General features: G+C 33.2%; 2 protein-coding genes across 3 annotated transcripts in view; one reads left to right on the forward strand and one right to left on the reverse strand.

The window, feature by feature from the left end:
- clos (closca) overlaps nt 1-24,567 on the forward strand; it is a 418,696-nt gene that overhangs the window by 373,648 nt on the left and 20,481 nt on the right. For both annotated transcript variants that reach the window (XM_072540165.1, XM_072540166.1), the window contains one exon: nt 20,749-20,853. In XM_072540165.1, coding sequence (XP_072396266.1) covers nt 20,749-20,853 — 105 coding nt within the window. The remainder of the gene's footprint in view (nt 1-20,748; nt 20,854-24,567) is intronic.
- The window catches only part of LOC140447486 (RWD domain-containing protein 2A), a 409,818-nt gene that overhangs the window by 355,080 nt on the left and 30,171 nt on the right, over nt 1-24,567 (reverse strand). The gene's annotated exons all lie outside the window — the stretch shown is intronic.

Consider the following 24,567-nt stretch of genomic DNA (forward strand, 5'->3'; position numbering starts at 1 on the left):
AACAAAAAGAATTCAAGAATTCAAGTTAAAACTATTTCATATTATGTAGGTTACTTATTTTATATATAAGTTACTTGAATTATTTTTTAAACAATCCTCCATTCCTTTTATATTTTTATAGTTATTTGTTTTTTACTGTATGGTGGCATACTATTAATTTTTATTTTCTTTGAGATATCTCTTTGTGTGGCAATCTTTTTTAAACTATTTGGAGCCTTTCTTTATCAATCAATATTGTCACATAAACCCGTACTAATCTAAGATAACTATTGAAACTAAACTGGTTTAATATATTAACGATGTAAACATCTCTTTTTGTAGAAGGCTTCTGTAGGGCTTCTTACTGAGTCGCTCTGATGAGTCCTGATAGAACGAAATACGTATAAGCAAATTGTATGGGCACTATACAAAAAATCAAATCTTAACTCTCTTTAATATATCTTTATTTACTCGTATTTTAAGTATTAGAAGTTAGTTCATAAAAGGTTCTTGCTTAGATAAAACGACATGTCGGTCCATTCGTCGTCTGCTTACTTTGAAAATCATAGAAGGCACAGTTTCCTGTTTACTTTATCACTTTTTGTGTTCGTGATAAAAAAGTATATTTTGTTTCTTGTTATTTCATCTGTGCTTTCATATATCCAACTTCTATAAATTTTATTTTTAAAGAAGCTGATCATGGAATCTTTTAAGCCTAAAACATATCCACTAGACTAGGTAATAGCAAACTCTTACAGAAATCCAACTAGGTTGAAATCTCTCGAGATGACATCCTCACCATCCGACTTATTTGGCTACAGCTACAACTTGGTGTTCTTTGTTGATTTTTTTAACAGTCACTCTTTTCATAATAAATTAGGTCTGGTTATAACTAAAGTTAAAGTGTCATGGAAACAAAACCTCCACGTTAACACAACCGTACATCCCTCTCAAAATATAATTAGTTTTGCCCGAAGTTATACCAGAAATAATACGATTTATCTTCGGTCAGTCAGTTCTTATTCTTCCATCGAAATGCATAGTGACATAAGTTTACGTTTGTTTAATTGTGGTAAAACTCACATTTTTGTGGCAAGAAATATTAACCTTTGTTTATTCAATTAATCCCGATATTAAGAAATATTTTTTTCCTTATACAGAGTTCCATTGCTGACCCCTTTTTACTGGTACTCCACAATTTATGTCAGTTTCCGTCCATTTTACTACCTTCTTGCCGACGGGATCGACGGCCACTCACTTTACCACACTCTTTTGCTGATTAAAAAAGGAATTTCAACCGGGACGCACCTGTTTAGGGAGTTTAGAGTTTATTTATTTAACTACTTAACAAATACAACACCTTGTTACGCAGTACAATGACCTATGGAGCAGAGAATTGGGTAATAAATAAACGAAACAGGTCCAAAATCACAGCAACTGAAATGGAGTTCATGAGAAGAAGCTGCAGAGTGACAAAAATGGATCGCATCAGAAATGAGAAGATAAAACGAAGAATGGCAGTAGAACAAGACAATGGCAGTAGAACAAGACTTACTCAGCTAAATCGAAGAAAAACGTTTAATTTGGTATGGACATGTGAGAAGAACAGATCATACAAGGTGGAGAGCAAAGATTTCGGATTGGAGCCCAATAGGAAGGAGGAAAAGAGGTAGACCCCGAAGACCATGGAGGGATGAAGTGGACTAGGCCATGGAAAGACGAGACCTTAGAGATGGAGAATGGCAGAACAGAAAGGACTGGAGACGTTGGCTGAAAGAAGGAAGGCGGCGACAGCTGTAAAAATCCTTATGTAGATAGATAGAGACAAATACAAATATTGTTTGTAACAAGTAAAAAAAATACATAGTATATAAAAAAGGAACTATAAAAAGTAATATATCACAAACAATAACACATATTTAACAGAAAAAGATTTATGGCAAAGTCACGGTAAGCAGTTCAGTGGATATTCTGCATTGAATCATATATTCTTCTGAAAAGTAAAAGCAATGTCTCAGAAGATATTTTTTTATAACTTTTTCAGACTTCGTGGTAAAATATTGTAATAGTAATAATTGTAATATTAAAGCAACTTTTATCTGAAAGACGTAATCTACAGCGATTTGTTCATTTCATTTGTGACAGTTTCGCGTATTGTGAACGTGTACATCAGAATGTATTAAATGGGCCCGTTTTCTGTGAATTTCAGTTAAGACCTTAAAACATCAATAGAGTAGGTAGCGGCATAATTTTGAATTTGATAAAGAAAGGTCGGCAGTGTTCTATCTTTCATAGGCTTGAGAACTGGTATCGTCTTCTCCTCTGCCGTTATGTAAGTCCTATTTGGCATCTTTTTCCAGAAAAGCCCTCTCTCGTCACAGTTGAAGACTTGCTGGGGATGTATCCTTTGGCGTCTATCAGTTCGGAAAACGTTTTGATGTAAACCTCAGCTGCTTTCATATCCGAACTTGCTGCCTCACCATGCCTGACGACGGAGTGAATGCTGGTCCTTTTTCTAAAGTTGTCAAACCAGCCCCGACTGGCTTTAAACGAGTCTTCCTATTCATCATTTGTGGAAGTGTGTGGGGTCTGATTCAGCAAATATTCGTAAATCGCTCGTGCTTTCTCACATATGATGCTCTGTGTTCAGGTTCCTCCTTGAAGCTGCTTCTCTGTCACCCCTACCATTAGTAGTTTCTCCATCTTTTCATGGAGAGAAGTCCGGAGCTTAGAAATTATTGTAACGCCCTTACCTGGCATTATACCATTTATCACATCCTTCCGTTTAAGTACAGTACATATCATTGATAGGCAAAAAATTACAAGACAATGTGGTAGGAAGATGTGGTGAAGACAAAATAAACAACAACGGAGAGCGACTCATTGATCTTTGTGAAACATTACAGCTTAAAATAATGAATGGATTTTATCAGCACAAAGATATACATAAATTTACCTGGGAACAACCAAAGAAAAAGATAAAATCTATAATCGACTATCTCATCCAACCAGAAAACAAAAGGCTCCAAACAAATGACGTAAGAGTGTATCGTGGTGCCAAATGCGGATCTGACCACTATATGGTGGTCGCAAAAATAACCATACACTACAGGAAAGTAAACAAGAACAAAATTAAACAGGAGAAGGTAGCAGCTTCCACAAAGATTAGACATAATATTGATAGCCTGAAACAAGAATCAGTACAATTCCTCTACAAACTTAGACTAGCCCCAAAACTAACTCACTTAACTCGAAGAGAAACAGCCGAAAAAGAATATCAAGATATAAAAAATTGCATTCATCAGGCAGCCAAAGAGGCATTGGGGTACGAGGAAGCTGACAAAAGAAAAAATCCTGAGTGGTGGAACGAAGAAGTAGAAAAATTAATTAAAGACAAAAAAAAAGCTTATCAAACATGGCTATCCACGAAAGACTCAGAAGACCGCAGAATTTACAGCAGACTCAACAGGGAAGCAAAGAAGGAAGTCACTAAAAGAAAAAACGAAATGTGGGAAGAGAAATGCGAAGAGATGGACCGATGCTTAGGAGGAACCAAAGTGACACAAGCTTGGAAATTTATAAAAAGTATTAGAAAAGAAAGAAAAGATGAGGGAAATATAAACCTAATTCAAACTAAAAAGTGGGAAAAATACTACGAAACGCTATTAACAGAAAGTAGGCACGAACTTATGGAAAGACCTGACCATATCTCAATGACAAACTCAGAGGTGCATAAGATAAATAAAGAAGAACTGAAAAAAGAATTGAAACAAATTAAAACTGGAAAAACACCCAGGCCTGGAGACATCCCATCGAGTTGGTGAAACATGGACCGGATGCTCTTTTGGAAAGCTTAGTGAATATTTTTAATAAATGCTTAATTGAAGGCCAAACGATTCCAGACGATTGGAATTTGGCCCACATTAGCCCCATTTATACTAATATCTATTGAAAAGAAGAATAAAAGAGGAGTATAAAGAAATTGAAGAACAAAGCGGCTTCAGAGCAGGAAGATCGTGCGTGGACAACACATTTACCCATCAACAAGTAATTGAAAAACGAACAGCTCGAAACCTCCCTACGTATCTGGTATTTATAGATCTGGAGTAGGCTTATGATACAGTTCCTTTAAAACTCTTATTTAGTGTCTTGACGAAAACGGACCTTAGTAAAACATATCTAAAAGCAATACTGAACATCTATAAATGTCCTCAAAGCACTGTAAAAACAGGAAATACTTTTTCAAGGGTATTTACAGTAACGAAAGGCTTGAGACAAGGATGTTGTCTTTCCCCCAACCTATTCAAAATATATATCCAAGAAGCACTGCACCAGTGGAGACAAAACTGTGCGGGAATGGGGTTGAAGCTTAAAAACCATTATCTGACAACGCTGTTCTTTGCAGATGATCAAGTACTAATTGCAAGCTGTGAAGAAGATGCAGATTATATGCTTAAAAAGCTCAAATATGAATACGAAAAATGGGGGATGAGTATGAATATGTCTAAAACAGAATATATGCGAATAGGCAGTGAAGACGAAGACCCGGATTTGGAAATTAGACAAATAAAAAGGTGCTACGGATACAAATATAAGGAACAACGGAACGAGATGTAGACTATAGAGTGCAATAAGGCAAGAAGAGTGTTCAAATTCTGAATTCGATACTTTGGTCCAACAAAGCTACTATGAGAACTAAAATGACTATCTACAAAGTAATTGTAGAGCCCATTCTTACATATGAAGCAGAATGTTGGCAAATGACAGTAAAAGGAAAGACAAAAATTGACACGGTTGAAATGGACTACCTGAAAAGAGCTTGCCGTATATCAAGAGTAGAACGTATACCTAATTCTGAAGTTAGAAGAAAAACAGATAGAGTACATACAACTTCTGAAAGAATAGAAACTAGACAGTTAATATGGTATGGACACGTACAGAGGATGGACGACAACAGATGGCCAAAAAGAGCTATGGAATGCAGTCCAAGTAATAGAAGGAAACGGGGAAGACCAGCCAAGTCTTGGATACAAGGTGTTATGGAAACCATGAAAGACAGAGCCATTGATGAAGACACCTGGAGAGATAGAAAAAGATGGCGATCGAAATGCGGGAAGCGGCAGAAGCTGTAGGATCCTCGCTTATATATATATATATATATATGTATATATATATATATATATATATATATATATATATATATATATATATACATATCATTGATGTGGTAAGCCCGTACATCCTTGCCAAGTCAGTTACGTACACCTTGCTCATGTTTTTCATTGATTACATGTGTTAGTTCAATAGACATAATCTTCTTCTTCGAACCCATGGTTGTAAAAATAAATGTAATATTGTAATGTACAAAAAGCACAAAACGCGAACTCAACTAATCAACAATACTTCGAAAATGAGGGAAACAACCAAAGCAGACAGACTGACGTCTATAGTAAAAATCGTATCTCGTATCTCAAAACACTCGTATATTAGGTCGCTCGTATATCGAGGTACCACTGTACTTTGTTTATAACATATTTTTATCACACAATTTATCAAAAGCAGTTGTTAGATACCTACAGTGTCGTGGAAAAATCGTTACTTCCCTGGTCTAAAAGTGCTACAGTTTTTCAATAAAGTAAGCAAATAAACTGAAGCGATGCTAAGCATGCCATTATTTCAATCTCTTCTTAAAGACGGTTACATTTTTCCGCAAAAGCGGCTTCCTTTAATATTATTTTGAAAACACTATGCTCAAAAATACGATTGTTGGAATATGTAGAAACATACAGAGGATTATTAAAGAGAACGGAAGTGAACGTCGCTTATATTTCAAAAATGTAATAAAAGAACAGTCCCCAGCGATTTTCTCGTAGTATTAAACATAGAAAATTGTCTCTTATTTCGACCACAAAGACATTCTCCACTTTAGCAGTCCGAAAAACACAATTCTGGACGTTTCTGATTTATAGGGGAGAGGAGCGTGGATTTGAAGAGAAAAAATAATAAAATTATGAAGATTTAATGACGCGGAAGTTATAAATGAGCGTTGCAACACCCCTTGATTTAGAAACGAAGTATATATAATATAAAACAGCAAAACAAGTGATCGTAAATAACAGGGGTTGAGGTTTAATCGAGGAAAACAAGAATGCCAAATGATGTAATATTTCTTTGAATTTCTAAGAAATTTGCCCTAATAAATATTGACCGTTTAAGCTTTATGGTTTTTAAGTCGATAAAATTCAACTCTTCTATTTATATTTGAAGGGCTTAATGTGAAACAATGACAAGCCACATATGAGTTCAAAAAGAGTTAATGCTATGATCGGTTAAAGTAATAGTATAACAAGCCACATTTATTTCAGCCCTTCGTTATTAGATGGCGCGATAAATGATTGTAAGGTAAGTAATGGTAAGTGATCCTGACTATGTACAATCTAGAAGTGACTCAAGTGATGAAAATACAGTGGTATGTAACTTTTTTGTTAAATGTGGCTTGTCACATTATTACCATTCAAGATTAAAGTATGATTTTAGTGGCTTGTGACATAGCTTGTTATATTATTGCATTTTGTTGTAGGATAATGAACAAGGTCCGTCAAGAAAAAGGACGCCCGACAAAACTCCAACAATTTAATGGAGACAAAGAAATGAACGCTATTATTCAAGATTAAAAAGAAAAATTCAACGAAATTTAGGGCAACCATATGTAAGCTACAAAACGAAAAAAAAATGTGCCTGGTCGAGAATTTTAACGAGTCAACGAGGGAACAAATTTTTAACGAGTTTTGGAACCTTGGTTTATGCGAGTTACAAAATAGCTACTTATTCGGGTGTATAGATATTGTTAAGAAGAAAAGGTTCTACCGAAAGAAGCAAAAACATCAAAAATCGCATAGAAAGAGCAATGCAGTCTACTCCATTAGTGTTAATGGTGAAACTACACGTGTCTGTGAAACAGAATTTTTAAATATCCACGGACTTCAAGCTTCTAAGAGCAGAGTAAATAACATTGTTCGCAAGAAGATAGAAGTAAATCTAATGCCAGAAAGAGACAACAGAGAAAAGCATACAAACCGTGTGAACAAAATATCTAATTCGAAAATATTAAGTGTTAAAAACCACATACATTCGATTCCCAAGTATCAAAGTCACTACAATCAAAAAGAAAACGTCTAAAGTCTATTACACACCATTTTTTAGTCAACGGACACACTCACCTTCCCTCTGACAGGGATTTTGCTCTTATAGAAAAACGACATAGAAAGTATGCTCCGCTTCTGTACTCTCCTGAGGAGTGGTCTAAAATTGTAAAAGAATCTAATAAAAAGAATCCCTTCAACTTAACTGTTATGAAGCAGGAAAATTTCCTCAATGTACAACCACTCTTAGAGAACATTAAAAACACTACTCGCACTGATGACCAGTAATCTTTGGATTATTTCAATGTTTTTTCCTTATTACTCAAGATTGTTAACAGAAAAGCATTTTACGTTAAACATTCTGTGAATGGTACCTACAACCCCGTTACTGTTTTCAAGAAGGAACGTCCAAACGCGCTTTCTGTATCTGATTTACAACAAAAGTATATTGAGCCCATTCGGATTGCAAAAAAAAACTCGAAAATGTAAGATCATTATTACCCTACATACCTTCAGTGTATCATTCCTTCTACTATAGTTTACGAGAAGATGTTAGTTGTTACTGGATTTTCTAGTATTATTTTTAACATTCAAAGTCAAATATCTCACTTTTACCTTTTTGAGGCTTGTCATTGTTTCACATAAAGCCCTTCATTTAAATATTATTTTGATCCAACCTACAGTGTCTACACTATCTCCAATTAAAACTGACTTGTTTTCTGTTCAAATTTTTGATCCCTTTATCGATATGTTTCAGTTATTTTATATCAAAATGTACAAAATGCATTCAGTGCTCACGTGGCACTAATAATGTGATAAGTAATACCAATCACAAGGTAATGTGAGGGTAAAATTCCTATTAAAGATGCCGAAAACTTTACGGTTTACCCAACGTACATAAGGTAGTGTTACCATTACGACCAATAGTTAGCTCTATAGGATTACAATTGCAGCCACTGGCAAAATTTGTAGCAAACATTTTCTGGCAAAATTTTGTAAAACCGTACGCAGAGAAAGCAGACTCTAACTGTTTGTCCTTGTTTTATGTGTTATGTTTAACTTTATGTTTATGACATTCTGGGATTGTTGGATAGCCCAAAATTGACGAAATGCCCCTGAGGATGCTCTAGTGAGCGAAAGTACATGGGCAAGATTTAATTAATAAAACTGTGCTCGATATCTGCCTTTATTTTATCAAAGTTTAAAATAATTATAGCCAGAATGATTGCCAATATTCGAAACGAATAGGCACCAAAGAAGAAGAATTAACTGGTGCTCCTTCAACTGGTTTGTGCCTCTGGTCTTTGTAGATGAAATAGGTGTTATTCAACCAATGCCTCGTCGGGTTTAGTGTATCCTGTGGTGGCCTTTATTTTATCAAAGTTCATTTATTCGAGCATTCAACCTTATATCAATTTATAATTATTTTATTAACTGATGCTATAAATGGATTAGTTGTTGTGAATAACCATTTCCTCAGGATTTTTAACCATGATATTCTTCTTCTTCCAATTCCTCGCTTTCCGAATACTTTGCCATGACGGATTATTTTCAGTAATCTGTATTAAGTGCTGTTTCTCATTAAATGTATGAGATATTCTAACTTTCTCCTTTTAATCGTATACGTCACTTCTCTATCTTTCCCCATTCTTCGTAGTACAGTTTCGTTGGATATCTTGTCCGTCCATGATATCCTTAAGATTCTTCTGTATAGCCACATCTCGAAGTCTTCAAGTTTTTTCTCCATCGCTTCAGTGCGATGGAGTATCTATCCAATCCACAGTGTCTACACTATCTGTAATCAAAACTGACTTGTTTTCTGTACAAATTTTTGATCTCTTTATCGATATGTTTCAGTTATTTTATATCGAAATGTACAAAATGCATTCAGTGCTCACGTGGTACTAATAATGTGATAAGTAATACCACTCACATGGTATTGTGAGGGTAAAATTCTTATTAAAGTTCATTTATTCGAGCATTCAACCTTATATCAATTTATAATTATTTTATTAACTGATGCTTTAAATAGATTAGTTGTTGTGAATAACCATTTCCTCAGGCTTTTTAACCATGATATTCTTCTTCTTCCAATTCCTCGCTTTCCGAATACTTTGCCATGACGGATTATTTTCAGTAATCTCTATTTAGTGCCGTTTCTCATTAAATGTCCGAGATATTCTAACTTTCTCCTTTTAATCGTATATGTCACTTCTCTATCTTTCCCCATTCTTCGTAGTACAGTTTCGTTGGTTATCTTGTCCGTCCATGCTATCCTTCAGATTCTTCTGTATAGCCACATCTCGAAGGCTTCAAGTTTTTTCTCCATCGCTTCAGTGAGTGTCTGGGATTTAACTCCGTAGTATAATATCTAAGCCTTACTTTTATCTCCAGGTTAAGGTTGTGGCTTTTAAAGAGTTTGGCCATATTGTTGAATGCACTCCTAGCCTTCTCTATTCTACATTTTACTTCTTGTGAGTGATCCCATTGTTCGTTTACTATTGTTCCAAGATAGGTAAACTGTTTTACTCGGTCCACTGGTGTCTTTTTGATAACCAGTTGGACGTCTCTAATTTTATTTTTGCTGATGACCATAAGTTTAGTTTTTGATATGTTTACTTGTAGTCCAGATCTTTAACTTACTTCATTTACTTTGTTTATTAGTTTCTGTAAACTGTTTAAACTGTCTGCAAAAATAACGGTGTCATCTGTATAGCGGATGTTGTTTAGGCGTTCTCCATTCAAAAGGATTCCATGTTCGCAATTTTCCAAGGCTTCACTAAATATTTCCTCTGAATATAGGTTGAATAATATAGGTGAAAGTATACATCCTTGTCTAACGCCTCGTAGAATCTGGATCTGAAACCTTCCGTCGGTTCATCTCCAAGATTTGTTCTTATTGTGGCTGATTGGTTCCAGTATAAATTTTGTATTATACGCCGGTCTTTATCATCTATTTGGGCTTTTGTTAGAACATCCATCATTTTTCCGTGTTGAACTGTGTCAACCGCGTTTTGGTAGTCCACAAAGCAGGTGTAGATAGCGCAAGTCATATCTCTGCATCTTTGGAATAATACCTGTATACTAAACAGTGCATCTCTCGTACCTACTCCTTTCATGAATCCAAACTGTGTGTCTTGTATTCTCTCTTTGCATAGCTTGTATATTCTGCGATGTATAATTTTAAGAAAAAGTTTTAATGTATTCACCATCAAGAAGTTTAAGAAATTCAGATTGTACTCCGTCTGGTCCTGGAGCTCTCCCTTCTTTTAGCGATATTATGGCTGCTCTTATTGCTGCCACTAGTATAGGTGGTCCTGTTTCTGTAGGTATTGGGGACTGGTTCTCCCTCTCGTCAAAAAATAGATTTCGTACGTAATTTTTCCAGGTATTATTAATACTCTTTACAAATTTTATATTTGATAATTGTATTTTAGGTTTAGAACATGCAGAACTTTTTATAAAGAAAAACATTTTTTCATAAAATTAAAAATAAAAGGTTCCCAAATGGTGCCGACTTAATTGGACACCCTGTATAACGAAAAATATGTAAAAACCGCTGAAATAACTAATAATGCGCACGTTTAACATTTGCTTTGATTTTTCAAAACTAGCCACTTGGGTGAAATCCTTCCGTATTACATTCAACTTCTCTAAGCCATTATCATCAAGCCGTAATCGAATCCGTGTAATTTTATGTGAAGAAATCAAAATAAAGTTTATGCACAATTTCTGAGTGGGTGAAATTATGAACTCCATCAACTAGAGTATGCAAATTCCTGCAATTTTCTTAAATTGCTGTAATAAAACTCTCAGTAGTTTCAGTTACAGCTCAGAGCTCAACTTGTCTTTTTGGCCGTCTTTGTAAAACGAAACTTGATCCCGATATTTGCGAAATATCCAGGATAAGGCGTATCCAGACGATAAATGACATTTTTAATTAGTAGTGTTATTTCTTCATCAACTTTACGTATATATAATTAAAATGGGCTTTTATTCGTTCAAAGTATATTTTTAGAGCTTCTCAAAACATATTTATAATGGTTTATTTATAATTTGGTATGATTTCCGCTGTGTAATAAATTATAATTTTCTGCGAAATTATGAGCAAATAAACTAAAAAAATTCATCAGCAGTTACATAAAAGTCAGTGGTACGCGCGAAAAGATTATAAACCATGCAAGACATAGTTAAATAAATAATATAGAAGGCTTTTGATGCAGCGTGATCAGGAAATTACGTCAACATCAGACAATAAGAAAGAACAAAACCTTATTTTAATAATTATGAGTTAAGTTTCAAGTAGAACCAATAAAGCAGATGTGGAAAGATTAAAATAATTCGAAGAAAAAAACGTGATAAAGATAAAAATAATAATGAAGCATGCTTTTAAAGGGTTAAAAAATGGCAAAAATAACGCAAAGATCTAAAATTAAATGGAAGAAAATATACAAATGATAATGAATAGGCAGGGTAAGTCCGGGTAATATCATCACAAAAGAAAGCAACGTAGACGACACAATTGAGGAGAAAAACAACCAAGCAAGAAAAGCAATTTCCCTTCTCAATAGCCCTAATTGTTATTGATCCCTTTGGGATCAATAACAAGCTCTAATAATAACAAGCACAAGATATATAACACAATCATTAAAAGTATAATTACCTAATGTAGTGACGTATGGAAAATAAAGGAAAGATACAAGAGAAAACTTAAGGCAACGGAAATGGATTTCTGGAGACGTTCAGCTGGAAAATCTAGACTGGAAAGAGTAACGAACAACAGAATAACAAAAATTATCAAAGTAAAACATACAATAGTAGACGATATTGGTACCCAACAACTAAGGTGGTACGGTCATGTACAGAGAATGTTATCAAAATGGATTTTGATAACATTAAAATTTTATGTAGTGAAAGTAATAACTTCAAAAGGACTTTTTTGGAAATGGTTTGTATTAGCAAAAGTAATAATAATTTAAACAAAAGATCAGAAATTCAAAATCTAAGCAAAATTTATAATTATATTATTTCTTTATAATTTATATATGAAACTTGAAAAATATCACATTTTGATTTAATTTTCCATATATCTGTTACATTTTTTTAGACATTGTCAAAAATAAAAATTTTAAGTTGGCATTTATGACATTGAAGATTATTTGTAATTGGTCGCTACTTTAAATTATTTATAAATTCAATTGTTTTTGTGTTAAATGTTTTCAAAATTATATTAAAATTTTCAGAGAAGCATTTATTAGATAAGGACATTTTTTCCAAACGAGTCACATGTACTTCTGTTTTCTTACTCTTGTATATATATATATATATATATATATATATATATATATATATATATATATATATATATATATATATATATATATATATATACATACAGGGTGGTCCTTAAGTAATTGTACAAAAAGAAACAGTAGATTCTACACTTTAAAATATTACGATTTAAGCCAAATTGCTTTAATAAAATGTTGATATTAAGAAAGATACAGGGTGTTAAAGTGCAAAATTAAAATTTTATTTTTCGCTATAACTTTCATGTTTGTAAACATTTATGTATGAAAATTTATAACTAGGCACTTTTAAATATGAAAAATTACAATTTGATGCACACTTTGATGTAACTAATAGAGCATATTTTACTAGGATATTTTTTTTAATGTTTGATTTAATTTTTAATTTTAATGTTGAATTTCGATTTATGTTTATAAAATTAAATTATAATTTTTCTAATTTTTGTTTGTTATAGAACCCATTCAGACATTGTGTGTTGGTCAGAAAGAATCCCTTCTTCTTCTTCTTCTTCGTCTAGCCATTGTTTTTTATTGTACGCTACTTGTAGCCAATTTTTCCCGGCAGTCCTTTTCAGATCATCTGTCCATCTCATAGGAGGTCTGCCTCTGGGTCTTTTGTGTTGGTATGGTCTCCAGGTTAAAATTGATCTGTGCCATTTTTTTAGATCGCTCCTAGCTACATGTCCAGCGTATTCCCATTTCAACTTTAATGATTTTTGCACCACATCGGTGACTTTGGTTTTCTGTCTTATCCATGTGTTTGTTTTCTTGTCCTTAAGTGATATACCTAGCATTGCTCTTTCCATCGCGTGTTGAGTGACTCTAAGTATATTCATATTCTTTTTTGTGATTGTCCATGTTTGTGTCGCATAAATTAATATCGGAATAATTCATACATCAAAAACTTTAGACCTAAGATGTAATTGAATTTGTTGATTTCTGAGTATATAGTTCAGTTTACCGAATGCTGCCCAAGCTAACTTTCTTCTTCTTTTTATTTCTTCAGTTTGAACTTCCCTATTTAGTATTATTTTTTGTCCTAAGTGTATATTATATTCTTCAACTTTTTCCATAACTTTATCGTTTATTATTGTCACGGTGTCTTCAGAGTGCATGACTTTTGTTTTGTTTAAATTCATTTTCAGTCCTATTTTAGAAGATTCGGTATGTAGTTCTAAAAGCATGGTTTGCATTTCTTGTAGGTCAGTAGCTATCAGGATTATGTCATCTGCAAATCGTAGATTACTGAGGTAGCGGTCATTGATGTTTATTCCCTTATATTTCCAATTTAGGTTTTTAAAAACGTCCTCCAAAACTAAGGTGAACAGTTTGGGTGATAAAGTATCTCCCTGTTTAATGGTACAGGGTTCGTGTGTTCATTTTCATTTAGGTAGTATGTAGCTGTAGCTTGGTTCATAGTTTCTTTTATTAAGTTAATATATCTGCTGTCTATTCTACAATTTTGCATTCCGTTTATTACGGCCGTGTGTTCTATGGTATCGAAAGCTTTTTTCGTAGTCTACAAATGCTAGAAAAACTGGAAACTTGTATTCGTTACATTTTTCTATTAATATTTTTGTGGTTAACAGGTGATCGGAAGTTGAATAGCCTTTTCTAAAACCTGCCTGTTCATATGGTTGAACGAAGAACGTAGAAAGAATCCCTATTGGGAGTTTTATGTTGCCATGAAGGGTAGCTGTTAAATACTTTAACATCAGGCCATCTTTTCAACAAAAATGTAACACATATTAAATTTTGTATTTTTTAAGGGTTTTTACCCAGATATTCAGTGGCTTGACTGATGTATACCTGGTAATAATACACTGATAATGGAAAAAACGATCTGTGATGTAGCCCGAACGGGTCTTTTTAATTATATACCTGTTATAAAGCATTTTTAAATAAAAAAAAATATAGTATATTTTTAACGATATTATTATAGTATACTTATATATTTATGGTACATAAAGCCCAACGTCCGTCTTTATCAGTTCGTACATGTTCAATTGTATGTCATCCTCGCTATCCGCGATTCTTCGAAATCCTACTGACGGCGCCACGCGAAAAAAGATTTCGTATAATTGGCTCAATCTTTCCCCTCGGCTCTTTTGCGGATGCCCGCAAATGGAGTCTCTAGGAGTCAAGAGAGACAGATAGCCTGACTATCGGGGGTTTTATTGCTTTTGTCGGTTTTCTGTTAATGGTCGTAGAAAAAAAACTCACGCGATATTCTTATCGGTTCTTTAAAGAGACCAGACAAAAGGACGTGTAGCGGAAATGTGGATTCTGGCGATCTGTGGTCGATCGGGACTATTGTTTTGAAAAGAAAACCGTTTTGAAGGGACAAAGTCAGAGTTGATGTATATAGTAGCTAATAGGTTATCAAATACTTCTGAGAAATAGACATGAATTGTTCGTCATCAACGATGATTAGCAATGTTTGAATTTCTATTCAAATATCAGTGCGAATGTTACAAGTTGCTCAAAATTATTAAGTTCTATTCCGACTTTTATTCTCATTCTTGAACATTTTTTCGCCATATTTTATAATAAGAAATTTTTTTGGGCAAATCTTAAACGAAGTAGAAGATAAACTTTTCGCATATCACACAATATATCGCATTACACAAAAAAATGCCTAAGCAACACCATTATCATACTCTTTGTGATTATCTTTCTTTTGTCACTTCATAATTCTCCTAAAAAAAGTCTTTCTGCGCTGTCCACAATTTCAGTGGGATATAATTTGCTGCCAATGCTTTACCTTTCTTTATTTCTTGAAGTATTTGAACAAATTCCTCGTTTGTGATTTCTGTGGCAATTGCTGTAACTGTCTTTGTTAGTTCAACTACTTTTCTGGCAAATTCTTCATTTAATAAACTGTCGAAAGTATTTTCTACATCGCTCTTGGCCTAGGCGCTAGTATTAGGCCATGGTATATATCTCAATTTCAGTCTTCATTGTGTAAAGGTCATCGCAGATCTGTATACGTTTCTGCCCGAAAATTAATATGTACCTAAATATGCCCACTACGCTTTCCTACACCCGTATAACAAAATTAATATATCTACATCTACTTATATATTATCAAAAAGTATTCATTTGACTCTCGACCTGTAAACATCGATACGAATTAGGAGAAAGTTTATAGTGGTGAAAAACGGGTTCCGGCCTCGTTTTTACCGTCATTGTCGTGTATCAAGTGATATACTATTTATAAACTATTTAAAAATTAAAATATACAGTTTTAACAATTAAAATGAGTGCTCCACCAGATTTATCGGTGAGTGTTCCGTTTTATACTGCTACTGTTAATGGTCAACCTATATATATTCAATATCAGCAACAGCAAATTCAACCAAAATGACCAAAAGTCCTTTTTCCACCAAATTTTCAACCAAATTCAGCACAAATTTTAAACAACCCACCAATAACAATATATTATGTTCCTAACCAAGTACTATCACAATCTTCCTCAAACTGTCAGTACAATCCTAAAATAAATCCGACATTATCTACACCTTAAAATGAAGCTTCTGATTCTATTGAGATGACACATACATTACAAAGTGAAGAATCTTCAGGGGACATCAGCGACATTGAGTCATCGGACATCCTCAAATGGCAAACTATACACATAGCAACAAAAAACGTAAAATTAATCCTCCGACACCAACGGAAAACGAAGACACGATAGTCACCAGCAATAAATTTTAGATTATACAAAACGAAAACGAAAACGACAACAATAATAGTACAGAAAATACCAACGAAACTCCTGCAACCTCTAAACCCCCACCAGTTTTTATATATGGTGTTACTGAATACAATAAAATGGTTAATAACCTATCGGAAGTAACAAAAACAGAGACATACTATTGTACAGCATTAAAAAACAACACAATAAAAATAAATTCCCGGGACTCTGAAACATACCGAAAACTGGTAAGACATTTAAACAGCAAATAAATTGTGCATCATACGTACCAAATGAAAGAGGATAGAGCATACAGAGTTGTAATTCGTAATCTACATCATACAGTGCCCATTAATATAATAAAAAGTGAAATAGAAAAACATGGGCATCTATAATACGCAATAGTACGCAATATTGTAAATATAAAACACAGAGTAAGTAAGGACCCTCTAATGATGTTCTACGTCGATATAGAACCTAATCAAAATAATAAAAAAATATATGAAATTCAATTTATAAACAACGCGAAAATAGTTATTGAGCCACCGTATAAACAGAATAATATTGTCCAGTGTACCAGATACCAATTGTAGGGACACCCTAAGACATACTGTAATAGACCTTATCACTGTGTCAAATGTAGAGGCAACCATATGTCAGCCGATTGTAAAAAACCTAGGGACACACCTGCCATATGCGCTCTCTGCAATGGAGCACACACCGCAAATTAAGAAGGATGCATGGTGTATTAAGAATTAATTAGCAGTAGAAACAGAGAAAGAGGAGTATTATCGCACACTCCAGCGAACAAGCAACTGCAATATAATAGAAATACAGTACAGAATAAACCGAAGCAATCAAAATCACGCGACTTACACACAAGCAACAAGTGGAACAAATGTAAATAATTTTCATAAAAATACGAACTAATACAACCAAAATCATGCAACTTACGCTCAAATAACAAGTGGAACACATGTAAGTAATACAAACTTTGACATTGGAGAGATGGTGAAGAGTTTCCTTAACGAATTCAAAGCTGTTTTCACAACTAATAAATTAAAATAGTGCGATATTAAACATGCTTTCCACAGTAATAAATAAATCCAGTAATGGAACTTAAGTCGAAAACGAAATCAACAGACTAATAAGAAATTATTTAGAACATCTGGCAGCCCAACTCAACGAGGAAGCAAGACAACTACACCTCCAACCAGAAGTCAGACGAAGATTGAAGAGACAGTGGCCAACAGACTTTATTCACTAATTTTCAATTTTAAATTTTTATTTTTATTTCAATTTTGGTTTCAAATTATAATCCTACATTAATTTAATTTGTTAGTGTTAGTATTGGGAGTGTTATCAGTGGATAATTTCTCCTCTCATGTTTTTGCAATACTCACATTTACTAATAGCTTATAATTTTACACCCATTGTGCCGTACGTCCACTGTACTTAGGACGTTTAAAGAAGACGTTTTCTTTTTCTGGCTAATTACATTACTAGTACTGCCTACAAATGTTTTTATTCCTCACTAATCACTTAGCAATTTCGTAGTGTTTGAATCATCATTATGTATTCTGCTAATAGACCAGGCGGTATCTGTTTTGGGTTGGGTAAATCGTATATATACTCCAGTCGTCACAGACGAGAATGCCACCCAACCTCTAAAAATCATACGAACAGGCTGAATTTTGCCCCCCGGGCTTCCCCCTAAGAGGGGGGTAAAAACGCAAAAAAAAAATCGATTTACCAAGAATATATACGCCGTAGAAACAAATGTTTCGTAAATAAAATGTGCATCTGTACTATAACTATACTATACTTACTTATGTTTATGCGTTTTTATTCATATCTCGAGTTCTACAAAAGCAATCAACATGCGGTTTGCGCCATTTTATTACGAATTTAATCCAGTTCCATTATAATTTACAATAAATAGGTGTTTCTATTAAACATTTTTAAGAAAAACAAATTTTAATTTTTTCTATTCGAAAGTACCCTCTACCCATGAAAATTAAAACTAAATGCAATTATTTTATCCATCCATCCAATGGCACTACAGCCCAAATCGGGCCTTGGCCTCCTTCAACAGGCTTCTCTAATCATCTCGATTTACCGCTGTTCTTTTCCATGAACGCTTTCCCAGGCAGTTCCTGGCATCCTCATCGACTTCGTCTTCCCATCTCTTTTTAGGTCTTCCAACAGGTCTTTTTCCCTGCATTCTTTTATTTAATAATTTTCTGGGGATTCTATTCTCATGCATGCGGACCACGTGCCCTGTCCACCGTAATCTCTGCAGTTTAGTGTGTTGTGCTAGAGTTGGATCGCTATATTGCTCGTATATTTCTCTATTATACCTAATTCGCCAGTTGTTGTTTTCACTTATTGGGCCCAGGATCCTACGTAATATTTTTCTTTCAAACACATCTAATGCATTGGCAGATTTCTGTGTCAGCACCCATGTTTCACAACCATAACTTACTATGGGCCTGATTATTGTTTTATAGACCCGGAGTTTTGTTTTCCGGTGTACGTCTCGCGATTTGAATATGTGGCCCATCGCGAAATAGGCTTTATTTGCCAGCATAAGCCTTCTATTTATTTCCGGTTCTTCTTCATTGCTTGCGACCAGATCCATTCCTAGGTATGTGAATCTATTTACATGTTCTATATCGTCAATAAAGTGTTGTTGTACCGGTCTATTTGATCTGGTTTGTATGAGTAGTTTTGATTTATTTGTATTTATTGCTAGCCCTACTGCTTCTGCACTCTGTTTCAACTTAACATAGGTTTCTTCCGCTGCATTCACTGTTCTGCTTATTATGTTTATATCATCTGCGTATGCTGCATCTAATTACATATTAAAGAACAAGATTAAAGAGCTTTGGAGCTAGTCCGTCGCCTTGTTTCAGTCCTTGCGTTATCGTAAACGCATCAGTGATCTGTCCCTGAATACATACCTGTGCTTCTGTTTCTATCATTGTCATTTACACTAGTCGTATTAATTTTGATGGTATGCCAAATTCTTCCAATATATTAGGTAGAATTGTTCTATCTATTGAATCATAGGCTTGTTTAAAATCTACAAAAAGATTGTAAACGTCCATGTCATATTCCCATGCTTTGGCTAGTATTTGTTTAACTGTAAATAGTTGGTCAATGGTAGATCTATTTTGCCTAAACCCTGCTTGATATTCCCCGATGATTTTTTCCGTGAGAGGTTGGAGTCTTCGATTAATGATGTTTGTGAGTATTTTTTATCCCGAACAAAGTAAAGAGATGCCTCTATAATTCTGACACAACAGTTTGTCTCATTTTTTATGAATAGGGTAGATTATACTTTTCTTCCATTGTTGGGGAATTTCTTCTTCTATCCATATCTCTCGTATTAGCTGGTACATCTGTTGTGTCAAATTCCTTCCTCCTTGCAATTATTTTATAGTAGATGTAAATTAAATCATCCACACTCTTTCTAATGACACTAATTTCGTTAAAATCGGTTGATCTAAACCAAAGTTATAGGTATTTATTCACCAATACTTTCGCACTCTCCCTCACCCTTTATTTAAAAAAATAAAAAAAGTACTTGAACAACTTTGTGCGGAATTTGTTTACTTATTTAACACTTGGTATAATTGGGCATATTTCACAAAAAACTGGTTTTCAAATTTTTCTTCACAGGTTACGCCCCCTAGCGGTTAACCCAGAAACTTGAAATTTATTTCCAGCGATTTCACTTGGCCACTTTTACTAAGGAATTTTTTTCTCCTAAAGTTATAACATGAATAGTTTCTGATATACAGGGATGAGTGCCTTAAGAACCGGCAAAATAACGCAAAAGATAGAAAACATAATAGGTTGTGAAATAAAAAGAGATGAAAGTAGTAGAGGTGAGAAATTATCGATATAAACCTATAATTTACTTTACATTACATTAGAATTATCGAAAATTTCTCACCTTTAGACGTTAGCTTATGAGCTGGTTGACTTCAGTCATAGTAATACGTATCACGTAATGTAAGTAAAAACAGTTTAAGTAGGAGTATTTTTTTATCCAAAATTAAAGTATTGATCAAAAATAAACTATGATTTGAGACGTCGCATACACTCTTCTCAATACAGAATTATCATAGCTTGTTATTCTGTATTCGTCAACACAGAATTAATTATCAAATTACTACTAATTAAACTGTTTATTTACATTTGCTTTATTGCCTTCAATTAGTTTTTACTTTATGCGAAATTTAAAAAATTTTAATGTTCGACGTCATACTTGTAATATTCTGACTGAAGTCAACTACTCATAAGCTAACGTATAAAGGTGGGAAACTATCGATAGTCCTAATATAATGTAATGTAAATTAGAGGTTTCTATCGATAGTTTCCCACCTCTACTACTTTCATCTCTTTTTATTTCACAACGTATTATGTTTTCCATCTTTTGCGTTATTTTGCCGGTTAAGGCACTCATCACTGTATAGCCGAGAGATCGGCTTATTGGACCACCCGGTACATACATATACGATGTTTCTGTTTTTAATAAATGTAGTTGTTTACTATTTTTCTACTTCTATATTTGTTTCAATATACTTTTCACTAATTTTTATGTTTATTTTAGGCGTTGATACAAATATGGGAATTTATCCGAATTATATAAACGAATTTTTCTTTGATAATTCTGATAAAATTTATTTAGAACAGAAGATACCAAAGCCACGAGAAGGTAAGTACATTCAAATAAAGAATAAATCAATCGAACTGTTGAGTTTCATCTTTAGATTTTAGTAAATAGTATACGGGTGTTTCTCTTATACCGTACATTTGATCATCTACAAGTATTAAATAATTAAAGCGTGCTATTGCTTTTAGTAAAACCGGAAGATGTATTGATATCACTTTGATGTATTTTTAAAGACAGACTATAGGCGAGCGGTTTACCCCTAAAAGCAGAGCATCAACCGACTAAAATTCTTATTGCATTTCTAATGCACCAAACCTTTTTTATTCGATTCTATATATTTTTCCAAAATGAAATGTATTTTTTTTTAAATTTTTACAAGTGGGCCGACATTTGTTATTAACAAATAACTTATACAAAAAAGCAATTTCACCAAATTGTTTGGGAATCAATTTTTTTAGGTGTATCTCATCAAAACACTTTTTCTCTCTTGATAAGTTTTCGAAAAATGCTTCCTTTTCGAGTTATTTGCATTTTTTTGTTGAAAAAATGCCTTAATTAGTGATTTTTGGGATTTTTTTTCTAAAAAACTGCTAAATGAATTGCAATTTTACAAATAGCTTTATAATCTTTAAACCGTCGAGTACAAGTTAGAATATTTTGACAAGGATAAATGGTTTCTATCTCGCTAAAAACGTGGACCCAAATATTTCCAATATGCCTTTCGAGAGTATCCCGCTAAGCGTGTACAGCGGTTGAGGTGCTGTAGGCGCTAAAAAAAATGCATCTAATGAAAAATTACCACCTTCGAAACCAGCATTATTACAACATTACTTAAGAGCAAAGTGGCAAATAAATGAATGGATTCAAGCAAAAAACAATATTATTTCATCTCTTGATCGATTAACCCATGGTTGGACAATGGAAAATAATTGTTTCGATTTTAATTATTTTGAAGGCGAAACTAGTTTAGATATGTTACATAAGTATTTCTGCTCATGTACCGGAAAATGTTCTACGAAAAATTGTAATTGTATTTCCTATAATTTAGAATGCTGCGCAGTATGTGCATGTACACCAGAGAATTGTAAAAATGTTAAAGACGACTGTATTGAAGACAATGAAATCAGCTTATTAGATGGAAATCCTGTTGCTGTTGACGAAAATTTTCAAATTATTGACAATGAAAACGATGTATAATTAATATTATATTTTAATTTTATTATATTTTTCAATGAAAATTAATTATATATTGCTTAATGTATTTCACTGTAATAAAACATTCAATAATATAGTCACCACGTATATTAAAAGAAAAATTACATTATTATAGCATTGTAAAAAATTAATTTTAATTGTTTTAATTATAATATGTCTATATAAAAATAATTGGAAATATCTTTTTTTTTATAAATTGTACGTAATATTTGTATTGAATTAATTTTTTAAATTGAAACAAATATTTCTACGCGCCGCACGCTTGTATCGCCACAACCGCTGTACACACTTTTAGCGGTAGACTGCTCGAAAGGCATAATCGAAATATTTGGGTTTACGTTTTTACCAAGATAGAAAAAAATTATCGTTGTCAAAATATTCTAACTTGTACTCGACGGTTAAAAGATTATAAAGCTATTTGTAGAATTGCAATTCATTTAGTAGTTTTTTAGAAAAAAAATCCCAAAAATCACTAATTAAGGCATTTTTTCAACAAAAAAATGCAAATAACTCGAAAAGGAAGCATTTTTCGAAAAATTATCAAGAGAGAAAAAGTGTTTATTTTGATGAGTTACACTTAAAAAAATTGATTCCGAAGCAATTCGGTGAAATCGCTTTTTTGTATAAGTTATTTGTTAATAACAATTGCCGGCCCACTTGTAAATATTAAAAAAAAATTCATTCCATCTTGGAAAAATATATGGAATCGAAAAAAAAGGTTTGGTGCATTAGAAATGCAAAAAGAATTTTAGTCGGTATATTCTGTTTCTAAGCGTCTTTTGAGGGGTAAACCGCTCGCCTACTATGGTAGGAGTACGATTTGTCAGTGACTGTGTTTGAATTAGTAAAAAACACCGCATTATGACGTCATTTTGGGCTCTCACGACCTCATCAGACGTGAGAGCTGAATATAAAATCAAACAAGAAGGACCAACGTAAGTGGTAAACGTAAAAAGGTGCCGTTTACAATTTACTAATATTGTTTTCTGTCTTTTACGCTACACAAAGTGTGGAAAAGTTTACATCTTCCAGCAAAAGATATAAAAATATAAAGCTGTCGCTTTAATATATTTATAACATCTGCATTTGGAAAGATTAAAGATCTTTTTGGTCAAAAATTCAAATGTGTCTAAAAAGAAAAATATTATAAAACAGAAATGTGCTTTACTGTCACTGAAAATTGTACAATTTTATGGACAAAGCTTATCAAGAGTCAGAAATAATAATAACAATTACACTTTACTGAAATTACATAAATCGACAATATCACAAAATATAAGATAATAAAATAAACAATTCAATATAAAATTTAAATAAATTGCAAATTACATAATAAAACCTTATGAACTAATAAGTTAAAGTTGCTGCATATAATACCCAAGTATAGATAAAAATACTTTATTTGCTTGTACATAAAGGTATAGTTTATTTCACGAAAAATGGTTGAGTGCTTAATATTGCAATAAAACCCGACCGCAAGTACCCCAGCTTAGTCAACATTAGTTGAGCAGGTAAGTATTCAGGTAAAATTGAAGCTACTGTGGAGTGTCGTTATCTTGTTTGTATAATAAATTCCTGGTAATATAAAAACGATTAAAAAATCGTATAAAATTATAAAAACGATTAGAATACATTTTATTTCATAAAGTTGTAAACATTTTAACAGTAAGTTTTACTATCAATAGTTGATCTTTTAATGACCACAATAAATTTGTTGATCGTTAAGTATTTCCTGGAATAATTATACAGGTTCCCTCTATTCTGTATAATTTGTAAAAGTATATAAAACCGATGAGAAATTTTTAAATATACATTTTGTTTCATTTAGTTGAAAGTGTTACAAGTGTTACCAGTGTTATACCTATTTATACCTATAAAACAGCATTATGTGGCGTCCGTGGAAAAATATTGATGATGCTTCTTCCAGTATTCCAGCACAGAAAAAGCATTTATCTGCTGACGCTAGAGAAATCGTAAAAACAATATATAGTTCTTTACTTACAAGAGGACTTACTGCTAATACTGCTGCCAGTGATATATCTGATTTAACGAAAATACCTCTAACCACAGTGAAAAGAATTACATCAAATCCCATTAAGTCAAGAAGGAAGCGTAAGGATGCCGGTTCTACCAAATGTATTGACGAAAGTGATAAGGATAAGACGAAAAATTTACACAATGTACGAAGAGCAAAGGATACCTACATTAGATGCTTTATAACAACGGCTTACTAATGATGATACACAAATAAACTGTAGCCGCATTAGTCTTTGGAGGATTTTGTCTAAAATGGGCTTCAGATATCGTACAATTGACAAAAGGCAAGTGCTTATGGAGTGCCATCGTTTACAAAAGTGGCGTACTGAATATATAACTTCCATATACAAAAGTGGCGTACTGAATATATAACTTCCATAAGAAAGTACTGTACAGAAGATCGCCAATAATTTATCTGGACGAGACATGGTTTGACTCTCATGAAACACCATGCAAATGATGGTCCGATTCTTTCAACATGTGTCAAACAAAAGCTCCATCAAA

The sequence above is a fragment of the Diabrotica undecimpunctata genome, chromosome 8 (genome assembly GCF_040954645.1).
Source record: "Diabrotica undecimpunctata isolate CICGRU chromosome 8, icDiaUnde3, whole genome shotgun sequence".
NCBI lineage: Eukaryota > Metazoa > Arthropoda > Insecta > Coleoptera > Chrysomelidae > Diabrotica > Diabrotica undecimpunctata.